Source organism: Rhinolophus sinicus, linkage group LG05 (assembly GCF_036562045.2).
Source record: "Rhinolophus sinicus isolate RSC01 linkage group LG05, ASM3656204v1, whole genome shotgun sequence".
Classification (NCBI taxonomy): domain Eukaryota; kingdom Metazoa; phylum Chordata; class Mammalia; order Chiroptera; family Rhinolophidae; genus Rhinolophus; species Rhinolophus sinicus.
Window position 1 is genome coordinate 167,159,059 of NC_133755.1, and position 16,665 is coordinate 167,175,723.

General features: G+C 35.7%; 1 protein-coding gene across 1 annotated transcript in view; it reads left to right on the forward strand.

Moving 5' to 3' along the window:
- The first annotated feature begins 591 nt into the window (after positions 1-591).
- The window catches only part of ADGB (androglobin), a 140,820-nt gene continuing 124,746 nt past the window's right edge, over positions 592-16,665 (forward strand). The window contains exon 1 of the mRNA XM_074333688.1: positions 592-862. Within this exon, the coding sequence (XP_074189789.1) occupies positions 789-862 (74 nt within the window). The 5' untranslated portion in view covers positions 592-788. The remainder of the gene's footprint in view (positions 863-16,665) is intronic.

A 16,665-nucleotide genomic window follows, 5' to 3' on the forward strand; every position in this document is an offset into this window, starting at 1 on the left:
CTGATGGCCATGTAATAACCGAGCCAGCACCTTTCCACAAGAGGCGGAGAGCCTGAAAACTGCTCCCTGAGACTCTGTCCCCACAATGACTAATACACTACAGGTTGGCCAAGCATTCAGCGGGAATCTAAGAGGTCTTGGTTTGCATGCATAGTGTTGTCTGGCTCCAGCGCCTTTTCAAGTGAGAGTATCAAGGACCATTTGATTCCATGACTTTGATTTATTCTTTCATATAAACAATCAAGACACCGGACTTGTTTAATCATAGACATCATCATTATCAATCCTTAAGCAATCCTTGCACCCACTGCATTCAAGCCATTGGCAAATTTTGTGTGGGCCTAATGTCTCTTTAGTCATTATTGGAGGACAGCAGAGAGAAGACCTGGGGAAAGAGAACCTCGCATAAAATACGTCTCCAAATAGCTAAAAATCCAAGAGAATCAATATATGTCTATGGTTCCTAAGGGCAAAGCTAGGCAGAGTTGGTCTGATAGAAGAACTGCAATTTAATCAGAGCTGCCCATCAATCCTACTGTCAAGTCGGTGACTAGGGCTCCGGGTTTCTCTCCGCAAACGCCCAACCCCTAGGATTCCACCTGGATGTGGAGACTTGAGCTCTCGGCGTTCTTGCCCCCACTCGCGGCCTCAGAGCCGCCGGGGCGGGAGCCCGCGGACCCCGCACGGCGTCGGCAGGTCGCGCGCACGCCGTCTCCCGGCAACGGTAGACGCGGAGCCGGGGTCGCAGAGACCATTGCCTTCCCAACTGAGCTCAGCCTGCCTTTGCTATGACCTCCAAACAAGCCAAAAAGAAAGAGGTGAATCGTATCTACTCTGCGCAAGGCTGGGACAAATCTAAAGAGTAAGGGACCTCTCTGCCTCCCCATTCCACCCCTGACCTTACTCCTGGGCCTTCCCACGAGTCCCAGGGCTGCTGTCCTGTAGCAAACTCTGCCAGGGCAGGAGTTGAGCTGGCTAGCCGCCTCGAAAATTCGCTATCTTCTGCGCGACCCAGGAGATTCTTGCTCCTACTCCCCCCCCAGGCCCGACCCACCTCCTTCCCAGAGCTCCAGCTTCAGCTGCTGGGCTGCACTTCTCCTGGCTTCCGTCGGTGAATCTTTCACCCCTTCCCGCCCCTCCTCTCCTTCAAGCGTCTGCTTGCCACGCGCACTCGGAAAGGTAGCAGCTTCCTTACAAAAGAGGCAGAGCTCCAATGATTTCCAATTAGGGCCACATCTGGCTGGCCCCAATAATGACGGGAGTGGGGTGGAGGAAGAGGGAGACGGGGAGAGAAGGAGGGAGGGAGAGAGCCAGAGGGAGAGAGAGAGAGACTGACTTAGGGAGGGAGGACAGGAGAGAGTTTAATGGTATTTCCCTAATTTGCATCTGCCCCATTCCAACAACTAAAATCCTTTAATCAGATGATATCAGACATGAAATGACTCTAAAAAGTTGAATCTATATAAATATGTAGTTCATGTTATTAATGTTTACTCCAAGGAATCATACAGAGCCTAGCTTCATGGAATCAATGTTGTCCTGGGATGGTGTTTATTGTGTCTGTTTATGTACCTCGTTATTATTTTTTTCCATTGGCCTATTTTTATTTCTCTAGAAATACCCCCTTATTAATAGCACAGACCATGAGATATTATTTGAACTTAAACAATTTATAGAATTTATTCCAGCTATGAGAGTATGTCAGTTGCCAAAACCACGTCACAGGGATCATTACGTTCTTCCAGCTAGGCCTGTGAGCGGTGGGTAGTAAATTCTTTTTAACTAGAGTTTTACATTTTGGATGCCTATTTGTCCACCTCCTTCCTTGCCTGAAAAATCCCACACTGGACTTCTGTTCACTGATTCCTAGTATTTAAACTCTTTCCCTCCATGAACTCCACTCCCACGCTTATTTCCATGTCTGTGATTCTTCTAGTTCCTAGTTTTCTGTCCTCTCTCATAAGTAGGCTTCCAGCTACCTGGCAGATAATCCATTCATTTTATTAACTTAAATTTCAGATACTATGCTATATACTGAAATGATTTCAACAGCATTGCACTCCTGCTGCATATCAGTGTAAGTCAGGTGATTTCAACATTTTTTAATGACTTCCATTCTTATAGATCCAAGTCTTACAAGGCCCTACCATATCAGGCCTCTTTTGCTTTTCTGATTCTACCACCCTTTGTTCACACACTAGCTTCCTTTTTACTCCCTGGGATACCCCAGGATTGTTCCTACTTCAGGGCCTTTGCACTTGCTGTTTCCTCTGCTGGAAAGCTCTTCCCCCAGATTCTTATGTGGTTTTTCTCCTGCACTTCTTTTAGGTAGTTACCTGAATGCCATTTTCTCATGTCAACTTCTTTGGCCAACTGGTTTAAAATCTCAGCCGCCACTTTCCTGTCCAAACCAAAAAAAAAACTCTGTTTTACTTTGCTGCTTTATTTTTCCTCATTATTTTTTTTTTAAATTTAACGTACTATATATTTAACTTTAAAAAATTATGTGTATTTATATGTCTCCCTAATAGAATGTAAGTTCAACAAAGGCAGCGATTTTTCTATTTTATACACTATTGAATCCTTAGTACCATGACTGACTCCTTGGTAATATGTAGTGCACACTCAGAAATGTTTATTTAATGAATGAATGAGAGTGATTAAATAAGAGATTATAACAGGGTTGCAAAAAAATTTTAATACACATACAAAACAAATTTTAGACAATGGCGATTGTCGGGACAGAGTCCCAGAGAGCAGTTTCCAGGCTCTTGGCCTCACATGGAAACGTGCAGGCTCGGTTATTAGATGGCCGTCTGCTGTGGCTGGGTGACCATCAGCTGTAACCGGTTAGCCATTAGCCACTAATATAACTGCCATGGTTCTGCTAGCCAGGGCGGATTGTGGCTAGCAAGTTAGTTGGTTGTCAGAGAAGCAAACAACGGATTGAGGCTAGCAAGTGGGGTTAGCAAGCATGGATGGTGGATTGCGGACACGTGGATCCTACTTCCTGTGTCTCCCCTGGCTGCTGGGGAGACTGGGGTGCAGGAAGACCACCTTTTGGGGTATTGGTGGATGTTTGCTTTTGTGTCAAAACCATCCTCCATCCCAGCGAGAATATAGTGGTATGACTCTCCTATCTTTGGCTCTGTTGTTGTTCCTTTTTGGCCTCAGCATATCCTGCGTTCTTGTGCGGGGAGCGGGAGCAGAGACCCCGCATGATAGTGGTTGTAATTAATGCACATTGAAGATTCACAACTCTGAAGTAGCTTGGGGAAAATCTTTGACTTTAAAAAGTTTATATCCTGAAAGAGATGAAATTGTTAACTCCCATACAGAAACTGATCAAACCAGATACCATAAAACATGTGATACAGATAAAGGTCCCTGCTGGTAAGATGCTAACTCTTTCCTTGCTGGCACTTCCTATTTCTTTTTGAGATGATAGCGTTATTTCTAACATGTTTGTTTTTTTCCAGAAAACATCTAAGTTGAATTATATCAATAAAAGTGTATATGTATATTTATGAAAATAGAAGAGTAAAGGTAAATAGTCATACAAAAATCTAGTCTTTGCTAGATACGATCTACTGAGCATTAAATATCAAATCACTAGATTTTGCTGCAGCATTATATGACAGGATATGACGTTCATTATCAATCACATTGATAATGTTTTTCCTCTAAGTTTTTCTGAAGGACTAGTCATAGATGCCAGGCAAAGTCATAGATAAAAACAATGTGTCACGTATCTTGGGACCTAGGGATCAAAGTCTAGCAAGGCCCCAGTGTAATTGTCATTTGACATACACTGAGGACATTTAGAGTAAGTTTTTATATGCCATTTTACCACACCTTATGGTTAAACATCCAATAAATACAACCAACTCTAACGTGGTCTTGGATACGGAAATGAAGGACAAAGTCTTCAGAGCCTTTGAAAATGGCCATCTCATAGACTCTTTATTCTCCTAGAGCTGCCACCTATAGCACATCTCTTTTATTCCCTAAAATTATGTGTCAGAGTGGAGATAATGTCCATGTCTGGCCTTTGCCTAGCATGATGGCTAGCACATAATAAGAATTCACCATTTGCTTATTAAAGTAGTTCATGGTTTCGTTACCTGGCTTGGTTTTCATTCCTTCTGAATTTGATTGAGGCCCAGTTCTCCCTCCCTTTCTGATCTGATCACCGTTGGCAAAGTTCAAAAACTGAGATGTTACAACTGAGAAAATGGAATAATCTATGTCCAGTTTTGACCAAATTCATAAGTAAATATGACTTTGATCCCCCCCCATTAAGCCAGCTAACTGAGCTGTCAGTTTTTACATTAGATTATCATATTTCTATTTTATGTATTCTCTATTTCTCTGTATCAGGAAGAATGAAATCTCTATTATAGGGTTTGCTCTGGCACCGTTTTTTTTTCTGACAGTGAACATGTCATTTTTCTCTCCTGGCATTCAATTTTCTCTTCTTTAACTGAAAGTCCATCTAATTAAAATTGCTCCCAATCCAACATGCTCTGCCTTCTCTTCTCTGCTTTATTTTTCCCCCAGCTCCAAACTTCCATGACTTTATCACATTTTTTAAAAAAATTCCAGTGAGTCCATAATAAATGAGGGAATTTTGTTATAGTTAAATGTTTAAAAATTTGATTTTATTTATTTTCCTAATTGAAGTTATCATTTAAAAAAATTTTCATCTTTGGGAACAATATGTTTGTTGTCAGAACTACTGTCACAAATTATAACTCTCATAAGTATCTAATGACAATTAGAAATTATAAACCAATCTAAATTAATTAATTTGTAAATTAATAGACATGCCAAGATACTTTCACTTGTTAGATGCCACTAGAAAGATTTATAGCAATACCAAGACAAAAATTTGAACTTCTTGGAAGTATTAAATGTAAGTGCTATGTAGGTCATGGATAATTCAAAAGAGAGGAAAGAAAACATGCAATTTAAAGGTTAATAGTTGTTAGAAATGTTAATGCTTGCACTTTAAATGCTAAAATATTTGGAACTTTGATAGGCAGTTTGAAATAGGAACAAGATTTGGGGTTTATAATCACAAAAGTTTGTTTCACTTCCAATAGCACATTGAAATGAAGATGAAACAAACAGATACTTTGTTAAACTAACAAGAAGTATGCAACCTTCTAGATTCTTAATGATGATGAAACATCATTAGATTTCTTTGCAAAACAGAATTAAATGTATTTCATAATGCTGAAGTTTACCTTTACTGATTAATTAATTTAAATATCTAAAGTTTATAGAATTCTCAAAAAAGATCAACATATTTGTCTATACAAAAATTTGAAAACATGAGTATTACAAAAACTTATGATCAATGAATTATGATCAATAATATAGAAGGATAAATAACTTACTGAGGATTAAATTAAGTGGGTTCTTTGTTATCTGAAATCCAAGAAAGAGCTGGTTAAATGAAACCATGCAACTGTGGTTGGTAGATAATATGTCCCTCTACCTTTAGAGATCAGAACAGAAGTCCCCTCTAAAGAGAACAACACCATAGGAAGGTTACTTTTATAGCTGCGGGTCCAGTCCTCACAGCTCCTCAGACAAAGGCAGACAGAGGTAAGAGGCAGAGCAGAGGAGAACACAACCCAGGGTCCACACTGAGTTCTATGATTTTCCCAGGTGACCTCTGTGGAACTCAACAACTCAGGTCAATTAACAGATTTAAAAAGTGAGCTTCAGTGACAGAAACTTCCCCAGAGGAAAGCTTATTTTTTATGTTCAATTCTTAACTGTTTAATGAGCACTTCTCACGCTCAAGGTCTAGAACAGGGGTGTCCAAACATTTTTTCAACGTTTTTCACCAAGGGCCATGTTCGGTAAAATACACAAACAGCCGGGCCACTCACTCAAGGTGAAGTATGTATTGCCTCACCTGGTTTATTTAAGTAAACTAAATATGTTTTTGGAATTTGCTGCGGGCCAAGAAAAAATGGATCGTGGGCCGCAGTTTGGACACCCCTGGTCTAGAGGACAAGGAATTGTGACACATGCTACCTTTTCTGCAGGGATATGTAATCTGATGTGGGGTGTACCTAACACTCATACAGAAGTAACCAGGAAACATACGGTAATTCTACATTTGTTAGGGGGAGCCTGTTGGAAATAATAGAAGGAACCATGTGTTGGCATGAGGTTAGATTGATTAGAGAAACCATCAGATTCCTAAAATGAGGGCTGTATGAGTTAGAGGAAAGGAAGATGACTTTGAACTTGAGCCGGTCTTTCTAACCTCCACCTAACAACCAATTCCCCAGTTTCGAAAGGCACAGGTTAGCGAGATGGTCAGTGTGGGCAATGGGAATGTTTGGGGCACAGGCTGTCACCCAGTTGGCTGGGATAGAGAGGCTGTGTATGAATGTACTGGCATGTAAATGATCTCAGATGAGAATGCAGCAGAATGAGGGACAGATTAAGGAACTGAAACTATATGTCATGGGGAAACACAGATGGTTTTAATGATCAGAATGATGATTTATGAGGTATAATTTGACAATTGCTGGCATGGAATTCATGCGGAATTAAGAATCAGGGTAGCAAGAAATACATGGCTCTCTGAGGTAATGGGGGAATGCCTGATTCTGGGAACTCTGGAAGATAGTGAGGACCATTTTTAGAGTGGGGGATGTGGGTGGGTGCAGAGAGGATCAGTAAGGTGACTGAGGTCAAAGATTACAAAAACCAAATTTCTGATCTTCAGCTGAAGTGGTAAGATGTGCTATGATGTCCTGGAGATGATGCCACCATGTCTGGAAAGCCAAAAAAAAATGTGTAAATAAAATTCAATGATAATTTTCTAAATACCTTCCTCGCCTTGTTCATTTTTGAATTCTTTTCAGGGCCTGGCACAATGTTGTTTAATATTGTGTGTGTAATTTAATTGAGTTGAACTGGAAACCTGATGTGTCAGTGCGGCCATAAAATCCTCTGACTCAGAAGTAGATAGAGATTGAGAGCCAGACGGAAGAGGCCCTCTGAACATAGCGCAACACTTGGCATTCTATAAATGTTGATATTTTTAAATATAAAAATCTAGCCAAAATCTCTGTGTAGTGGGGGTAGAAGTATCCTATTAGTCTTTGTGGGATCTGCCATCAGTTCTCCCTTTGAAATAATCTTAATTTGAGCATTTGTTTAATATTCATTAAAATTTGACATGGTTTAAGAATCATCTCTGGCAGTAAAATCATTTTTTTTTAAATCACCTAATTTTTAGTTTATTTAGTTTTGTAGGTAAAATGGTTCCCCAAGTTTACTCTGTAGCATTACTAGTGGAGTAGAAGAAGTAGACTGAAAATATTTAAATTTATAAACTCATGGAATTTCTACTTTGTTGTTACTTAAAAACATAAACACATTTGTACTTTGAAACTAGTAGCATTGTTGCTAATGCTTATAGATGAGCAAATGAATATTGCCCCAATCAAAAGTGACAATTTATAAATATTTTAATTGACTTTAATATTTCTTTGACATTTTCAGATCACATTATTTAAATCAAGGGATTAAATAATCTATAAACTTATTACATAGCTTAATGTGAGAAAAAATAACTAAAAATTGTATCCAAGGCAGATTAAAAATATACCTTTGATATGATTTGTATAATGTGAAAGATTGGATAGAAATATTACTAATCATTCTCCCTTTCACCCTTGACAAATAAGATATGTTATGTTGTTGTAAGAAGGATCCACCCGGTGCTTTGAAATTTTATTAACATTTCTTCCCAGGGTAGGTCTAAGTTAATTAACTCCAGGTTCTGGGGCTTATAACCATGCTAATTTGTATAGCTGAATTAACATATGGTACATTTTTAAAGTAAACAAATATATATCACATTCATTTTATATATTTTATATATATAGTCACCATTTTATATATATTCACCAGCCAAATATATATATATGTGTGTGTGTGTGTGTATATATATATATACATATATATACATATATATATATATATATACATATATATATATATATGTATTTGGCTGGTGTTAAAATGAATGCGATAGTCCAAATATTTTGTAATTATTTTTATTCCATCCTTGTGACCTGATGAATATCAGAATTGCATATATTACTTCAGCCAAAGTTCTCAAAAGATCAGTGTGCCCATTCTGCCCCCCTTTCCTCACTCTCAGTCTGCGGTATGTGACTTCCATCCACAGATTCTATGCAGATTCTCAGAGGTCAAGGTAAACTCAGAGCCTCTCTGTTGTCTTCATCTGCAGACTTTCTACAGCATTTGTTTCTGAGTAGTCCTGCGTAGGAGGATATTCCGAGGAGCTATCTATTGAATCTGAGGGTAGGAAATGTATCTAGGTTAGTTATCAATTAATGAAAAAGGCTCCAGTTCACCAAACCTCGAGGATCCCCTGACAAAAGGAAAGAAAGCAGGAAGAATTGTGGACTGTTTTGCCTGCCTTTGCCCCAGGTATGAGCCAGAAACAGTGAGACTTTAACCAGATAGTCAAGGTCATAGATGAAGGCTGTACTGCTTACACTGCCAACAGGGCCTTTCCACATACTATTACATTGAATTAATTAGAAATTAGAGGCAAAACCACATGCTTGCTCCACCTTGGGTCAAAGTCTAGGAGCGATTCAGGACTGATTTGCACCATAGACAAAGAATGAGGTTATGAGGAAAGTAGTTGGAGTTGTGTAAGAAAAGAAAAGTAAAAACGTTTATTGGAAACTGTGCATGTACTATGTGCTAGGGTCTGGGTCCTGTAGACCTGTTGTTTCTTTCATGAATTTTTATTTAAGTCATCATGGACACTCATGTTTTTGCATAGCCTGCTTTGTGCTTACTCTTTATAAACATCAGCTTTGCTGCTGGAAGGTGTCACATCCTGGGAAATGACAGAAGCTTGGGGTCCTAGCAGCTTGTGTACACTGCTGTCCTCTTCTGCTCTCCCGGTTTGTTCCTTTCTCTCTCTCAAGAGGGTTCAGCTGCCTATAGAAAAACACATATCACTCCAGCTAAATTTACCCTCTCTTGTCTTTTCCCGGAGTTCTTTCTTTGGATCTGCCCCTGTTTTGTTTTCTTTCTCCTACCCTCCAAGTTCAGTCATTCTCCACTGGTCTTACTTTGCTCTCCTTTCTTCTCTCTCATTTGATCGTTTAAAATAATCATTTGTGATTTAGATGACAGTTCGCATCCGTGGTCCTAATAATGGAATTGAGCCCAAGTTCAAGTGGACAGATCCTCTTGGATCATGTACTCATCTACTCTAAGTTAAATATGTCCAAAACGGAGGTCATTTCTTCTCCCAAATGTATCTATTTTCTGTGTTCATTTTAGAGAATCTTACTAGCACTTCCCTGACATCTTAAATCTAAAGAGCAGTCATCTTTGAGCTTCAGCTCTCCTTTGCCATCCTATCCAGTTGATTTCCATGTTCTTTTAATTTTCCCTTCAAATTGCTTCTCTACTCTGGCTCATCAATTCATTTTCTTCCTTCACATCTTCCAGTTTGGGCCTTTGTTAATTCCAGGCAGAACCACTGAAAAAATATTCTCATTCCTTTGCCTTTACTGAAGGGTGTTTCTTATCCAATTTACTTTATATGTAATGTTGTTAGTAATCGTAACACACCATTCCATTGATAGGATGCTCCTGCTTTTTTGTTTGGAAAAAAGAAGGGACAGAGGGTGGGAGGGAGGGAGGGGAAAAAGGGAGGGCGAGAGGGAGGGCGAGAGAGAGAGAGAGAGAGAGAGAGAGAGAGAGAGAGAGAGAGAGAGAGCTAGTTAGCTGTCAGAGCCCCAACCAGCTTTAGCTCCTTTTTGTTCTCTGTATCAATCAAATACTAACATACTATTTACATTCTTCCAGAAAAGAGACACTTTTCTACTTTTGTGCCTCTTCCCATCCTCTTTTCTGTGTATAGTTGCTCTCACCCAAACCCCCAATTCAATCAATATATTAAGACCTGCTTTTCCATGAAGCCTTCATTGATTTTCTAAATTGGAAGCAAATCCTCCTCCTCTTCTGTGCTGATAATTTGTTTTTAACTTTGCTTTAACCCTTTCACTTTTACCTTTGATTTTTTTCTTATTGTGTATACTTATTCTCATTTATTTTGTTTTTGAGAATAGAAACTAAGTCTTATTGATTCAAATAAGCATAAAGTATTGAGAAAAATAGATACACATTGAACTTTTAAAGTTAAATGCCCAATTAAATAATTCTAATAAAATCAAGAGAATAAAAGGTCAACATAACAATCTGGCTTTAACAATTTTAAATTTAATAATACTTTAAGATTGGAATTTATTTCCTTACATATTTGATATTTCTGAAGAGTATGGCTCAAAATGCCTCTAACCCAAATTAAGTCAATTTTGTAATTCTATTCATATTTGATTGCTTCAGGATATTGGGGTATTGGCTGACATCACTTAAGAAGGCAGGCTGATTGCACATTGCATAAATAAACTACCTCACACTATGAATAAAATTATGTCCTTACCCTGAACAGCATGCTTGAAGAAAACAATGGCAAAATTTCAGATCCTTATTTTATTAAAATGTTAACAACCTTACAGTGAAAATAATCTAATTAAAGACTATATGAGTGTGTGTGTGTGTGTGTGTGTGTGTGTGTGTGTGTGTAAGATTCTGCTGCTTTTTTTCCCCTTAAAAGTCTCTAATGGCTGGATAGCATATAAAGTTTTCTTTTCTACTCTTACATGTTTTTTATTGTGTCACGTAATTTTGTTCATTGACTTAAAAATTAAAAAACAATAATTTTGTCATCTTTGCAAGGAATGTGTTTGCTTTTAAGTTTTAAAGAAGTTATTTTGTTAATTTTCTGTTAATAATTGGATTATAAAATACATTTTAATAGAATTATGGACTACTTTTATTATATATAATGATAATGTTTACTTTTTCCCAAATCCAAATTATGCAGGGTATTTAATTTACCAGGAATAGGTACAGATGAAAGGCACACTATGAGTATTGTAGACCAAGTATGTTTTATTGCTTATGATGTGGTAATCCAATATATCATAGAATATAGATTTAATTTATGTATTATTACTCTAGGAACAGATAATATAATATTATTATCACAAAGTGATCTTTGGAATTTCCTTAATTTGCCTTTTAAAATCCCTGGGCTTGTTTTCTTTCCTTTCTTTTTTAAAAATAGGTTTATTGATGTAAATTTGACATACAATAAATTGCATATATTTAAAGGATGTGTCTTGATAAGTTTTCATGTACATTTACACACATGAAAGCATCAAGACAATCAAGATAATGAACAGATCTACCATTCACAAATGTTTTCTTGATCCCTTGTTGATCCCTTCCTTCTGTCCCTTCTGGACTTTAGTCCCCAGGCAACCACTATTATGTTTTCTGTCACTATAGATTAGTTTGCATTTTCTAGAGTTTTATATAAATGGAATCATAAGCTATGTATACCTTTTGTATGGCTTCTTCAACTAATCATAATTATTTTGATACTCATCTATGTTGTTAGCAGGTAGTACAGAATTAGTATTATTTCTTCCTTAAATATTTAGTATACTTCACCAGTAAAGACATTTGGGCCTGGAGTTTTCTTTCTGGAAAGGTTTTTAATGTAAAATTCACTTGCTTTTAATAGATACAAGGACATTCAATATTTCCAATCCAATCTATCCCTTCCTTAACGAGTATTCTTAGTTTGTATCCTTCAAGGAATCAATCCATTTCATCTAAGTTATTGAATATATGGGCATAGAGTTGTTTATAATATTTCCTTATTGTTCTTTTCATGTCTATAAGATCAGCAGTGATGTCCCCGCCTTTCATTCCTGATATTGGTAGTTTGTGTCTTCTCTCTTATGTTCCTGATCAGTCTGACTAGAGTTCAATCAATTCTGATGATGATCTCAGAGAACTGGATTTTTGATTCATTGATTTTCTTCCTATAATTTTTCTGTTTTCTATTTCTATTAATTTGCTCTAATCTTTATTTTCTTACTTTATTTACTTTAGATTTAACTTGCTTTTTTTTTTTCCCTGGTTTCTTAAGGTGGAAACTGAGTACCTTCTTTTGAGACTTTGACTTTAATACAGGTATTTTGTGCCATAAAATTTCCCCTACCTTGTGCTTTACTGGCATCCTCTAAATTTTAATATGTTGTGTTTCCATTTTCATTCAATTCAAAGGCTTTGTAACTTCCTTTTCTATTTCTTCTTTAACACATTGGTTAATCTTACTCATTTTATTTAGATTCCAGATATCTTGAAAATTTTCCAGGATTTTTTGTTAGTTATATTTATTTATTGTAATTCCATTGGTCAGAGAACATACTTTGTATGACTTAGATTATTTTAAATTTATTGGGGCTTATTCTATGTCTAAGATTATGGTCTAGCTTGATAAATATCATTTGTGTTCTTGAAAAGAATGTGCATTCTGTTGTGACAGAGTGTTCTATAAATGTCAGTTAAGTCAATTTTGATACATATTATTCTATATGCTATAGGTTTTATAGCCTTACTAATTTTTGGTCAGCTTGTTCTATCAATTATTGAGAGAGATGTTACTATCTTATATTTGTAAATTTACCTATTGATTCTTATAGTTCTATCTGGTCTTACTTCATGTACTAACAAAAGTTTAGGATTGTTACAGCATCTCAATGAATTACTTTTTATCATTATGAAATTATATTTTCCAGTCCCTTATAATAATCTTTGTTCTGAAATCTACTTTTAAGAATGTTTTGATTAATGTTACCATGCTATATATTTTTCATCTTTTTATTATTTGTGTCTTTCTATATAAAATGGGTTTCTTGTAGATAGCCTATAGTTGTATCATACTTTTTATTCGATCTCACAATCTGTGCCTTTTAATTGGGGTGTTTGGACCATTTATAGTTAATGTGATTACTAATAATTCTAGATTGAAATCTATTATCTTGCTATTTGTTTTCTCTTAGTTCTATGTTTTCTGTGTTCCTTTTTTTCTTCTTCTGCTGTATTTTGAATACATTGTGTTTTTTTCTTAAATTCTGTTTACCTCCTTTGTTGGCTTTTAGTTATATCTCCTGGTTTTGTTCTTTTGGTGGTCACAGTTTATAGTACACACCTTTAACTTATTATATGCTACCTTATTTTGATATTATACCAGTCTACATTTAATACAAAAACATTGTAATGGTATATGTTTCCACCTCTCACCTTTGCTATTATTTTCGTACATTTGACCTTTATGTGTGTTATAAACCTTACTACATTACTTGTTTGTGTAAGCAGTTAATTATGTTAAAAAGATATTCAAAGATTAAAATAAGTTGTATATTTAACCATATAGTCACTACTTTAATTTTTCTTTATTTCTTTGTATAAATCCATTTTTCTATCTGGTATCATTTTCTCTTGTGCCTAAAAGTCTTATTTTATGTTTTTTATTGTGGTGAATATTTTCTACTGATGAATGCTTTCAGTCTTTGTTTTTTTTTTTTAAATGTAAAAAAGCTGTTTATACCATTTTCATTTTTCTTTCCTTTTTCTAAATTAAAGTTTATTGGGGTATTTTTTAAGGTATTTTAATTAGGTGTAGAATTTTAGCTTGACAGATTTTTTTTTTTTTTCTCTTAGTCCTTTAATGATGTTGACCGTTCACTTGCATTGTTTTTGATGAGAAATTTGTTGTTTTTCTTTTCTTTGTTTCTCTGCTGGCTCTTAAGATTTTCTTTTACCACTACTTTTGACTCATTTCCTTATGCTGTTCCTTGATATGATTTTCTTCATGGTTTTTGAGTTTGGGGCTCATTGAAATTATTGAATCCATGGGTTTTTAGTTCACATTGAAATTTTTAAAATTTTGACCATACTTCAAATATTTTTTTTGGCTAGCTCCAGTTCCTCCTTTGATGGCACCAATAACGCTTAGATTGGTTGAAGTTGTCCTAGAGTTCACTGATGCTCTGTTCGTTTTCAGTTTTTTAACGTTTTATTTTGGATAATTTCTATTGCTGTCTCTTCAATTCATTAATCTTCTTTAATATCTAATCTATCATTAGTACTTTTCTTGTGTATTTTTTCCTCAGATAGTTTAGTTTTTGTTTTAGTTATGTTCATCTTTTTTTTTTTTTCTTAAATATTGTGCATGAAAAACTACCCAATGACAAAGAAAATTACCCAAAAGGATTGGAGGACTCACTGCGCCAAACTAGTGCTATTGTTACCAACCATAAAACCCAAAGCTAACAGAAGACAATAAATGATAAAAATCAGAGCAGAAATAAGTAAAATAGAGAATAGAAAAACAACAGAGAAAAATCAATGAAACCAAATATTGCTTTTTTGAAAAGCTCAACAAAATTCACAAACTTTTAGCTAGATGGATGAACAAAAGAAAAGAGAAAACTCAAATTACTAAAATCAGAAATAAAAGTAGGGACATTACTATCACCATGTTTCCCTGAAAATAAAACCTAGCCAGACCATCAACTCTAATGTGTCTTTTGGAGCAAAAATTAAGATAAGACCTGGTATTATATTATATTATATTATATTATATTATATTATATTATATTATATTATATTATATTATACCTGGTCTTATATAAGACCTGGTATTATATTATATAAGACCTGGTCTTATATTAATTTTTTCTCCAAAAGACACATTAGAGGTGATGGTCCGGCTAGGTCTTATTTTCAGGGAAACACAGCAATTCTACACAAATAAAAGTGATTATGAGTACTATGAAAAACTGTATACTATCAAATTGGACAACCTAGATGAAGTGGACAAATTCCTAGAAACACAAAACCTACCAGACTAAATTATGAATAGAAAATCTGAACAGATTTGTAAATATTAAGGAAACTGAATCAGTAATCAAATATATCCCAACAAAGAAAAAGGCTGGACTTGTTAGTTGTACTGGTGAATTCTACCAAATATTTAAAGCAAAACTTATACCAGTCTTGCTCAAACTTTGAAAAAATTGAAAACGCGATAAAAACTTCCTAATTCATTCTGTGAGGCCAAAATTACCCTAATACCAAAGCCAGATAAAGGCAGTACAGGAAAAATAAACTAGAGATCAATATCTCTTATGAACATTTATGCCAAAACCATCAACAAAATACTAGCAAACAGAATTCAGCAATATAGTAAACAAATCATATACCATGCCCAGAGGGACTTATTCCTGAAATGTGAGGATTATTCAACGTATGAAAATCAATCAATGTGATATACCACATCAACAGAATGAAGGAAAAAAAAAAACACATGACTGTCTCAATTAATGCAGAGAAAGCATTTGACAAACTTCAACATCCTTTCATGATAAAAACACTCAACAAACTGGGAATAGAAGGGAAAGTACCTCAACATAAAAGCCACTTGTGAAAAACCCACAGCAGCATCATACTTAATGGTGAAGGACTGAAAGTATTTTCCTCGAAGATCAGGGACAAGGTAAATTTGCTCACCTTACCATTTCTGGTCAACATAGCACTGGAAGTTCTAGCCAGAGCAATCAGGCAAGAAAAGAAATAAAAGGCATCCAAATTGTAAAGGAAGAAACAAACTTACCTGTTTGCAGATAATATCATCTTATAGTTGAGAAATGCTAAAGATTCCTTAAAAAAAAAAAAACTATTAAAAGTAATAAATGAATTCATCAAAGTAGCAGGATACGGAGTCAACACACAAAAATTTGTCGCATTTCTATACATAAACAATGAACAATATGAAAAGTAAATTACAAAAATAATTCCATGTACAATAGCATCAAAAATAATAAGATACTTAGAAACTAACTTAACCAAGGAGATGAAAGACTTATACAATGAAAACTACAAAACATTGCTGAAAGGAATCGAAGACATAAATAAATGAAGGCACATACCGTGTACATGGATTGGAAGACTAATGACAATTTAATGTTATTACTACCCAACGTAATCTACAGATTCAATGTAATTGCTATAGAAATCCCAATTATTTTTTTTGCAGAAATAGGAAAACCTATCCTAAAATACATATGGAATGGGTGACTTTCTGAAGATCGCAAGAGTTCCCTCTGTGTGAAGCTCTCTCTAGTGCTCTGTGCTGCAAACTAGCTGCTTTGATCTCCCCGCGTCACTCTTCCTTCTCCTTTACTGAAGGAATCTGCTGGGCTTTGCCTGGGCTAACTCTCTGTGCACTAGCCTGAACGCTCTCTTTAGACCATAGGGCTCACTTCATTTGTTTCCTATCTTTCGGAAATCACTGTCCTTCATCACTTTTAACTTTTACGTTTCCTACATCATTTCTCTTTCCTTGGGTGTGATTTCTTTCTTTTGACATATTTACTATTTCTCAGTTTTAAGTTTGTTCTTTTGCTTTGTAATGTTGGTTTGTGTATTTTGTAGATATTTAAAACTCATAACATGCTGTTCTCTGCCATGTGGTTTGGATGACTTTCCAGGATGATTTTCTCCTACCCATTGCTGACATCCAGTTGACATGCACTACTGATAAGGACAAGATAGTTGTTATAGTACTGAAATCCTTCCTCATCAGTCGGCACAGTTGCTTTTTTTTTTTTTTTTGCAAATGAAACAGATCCTCTTTAGTCACTTTTTTTTTCC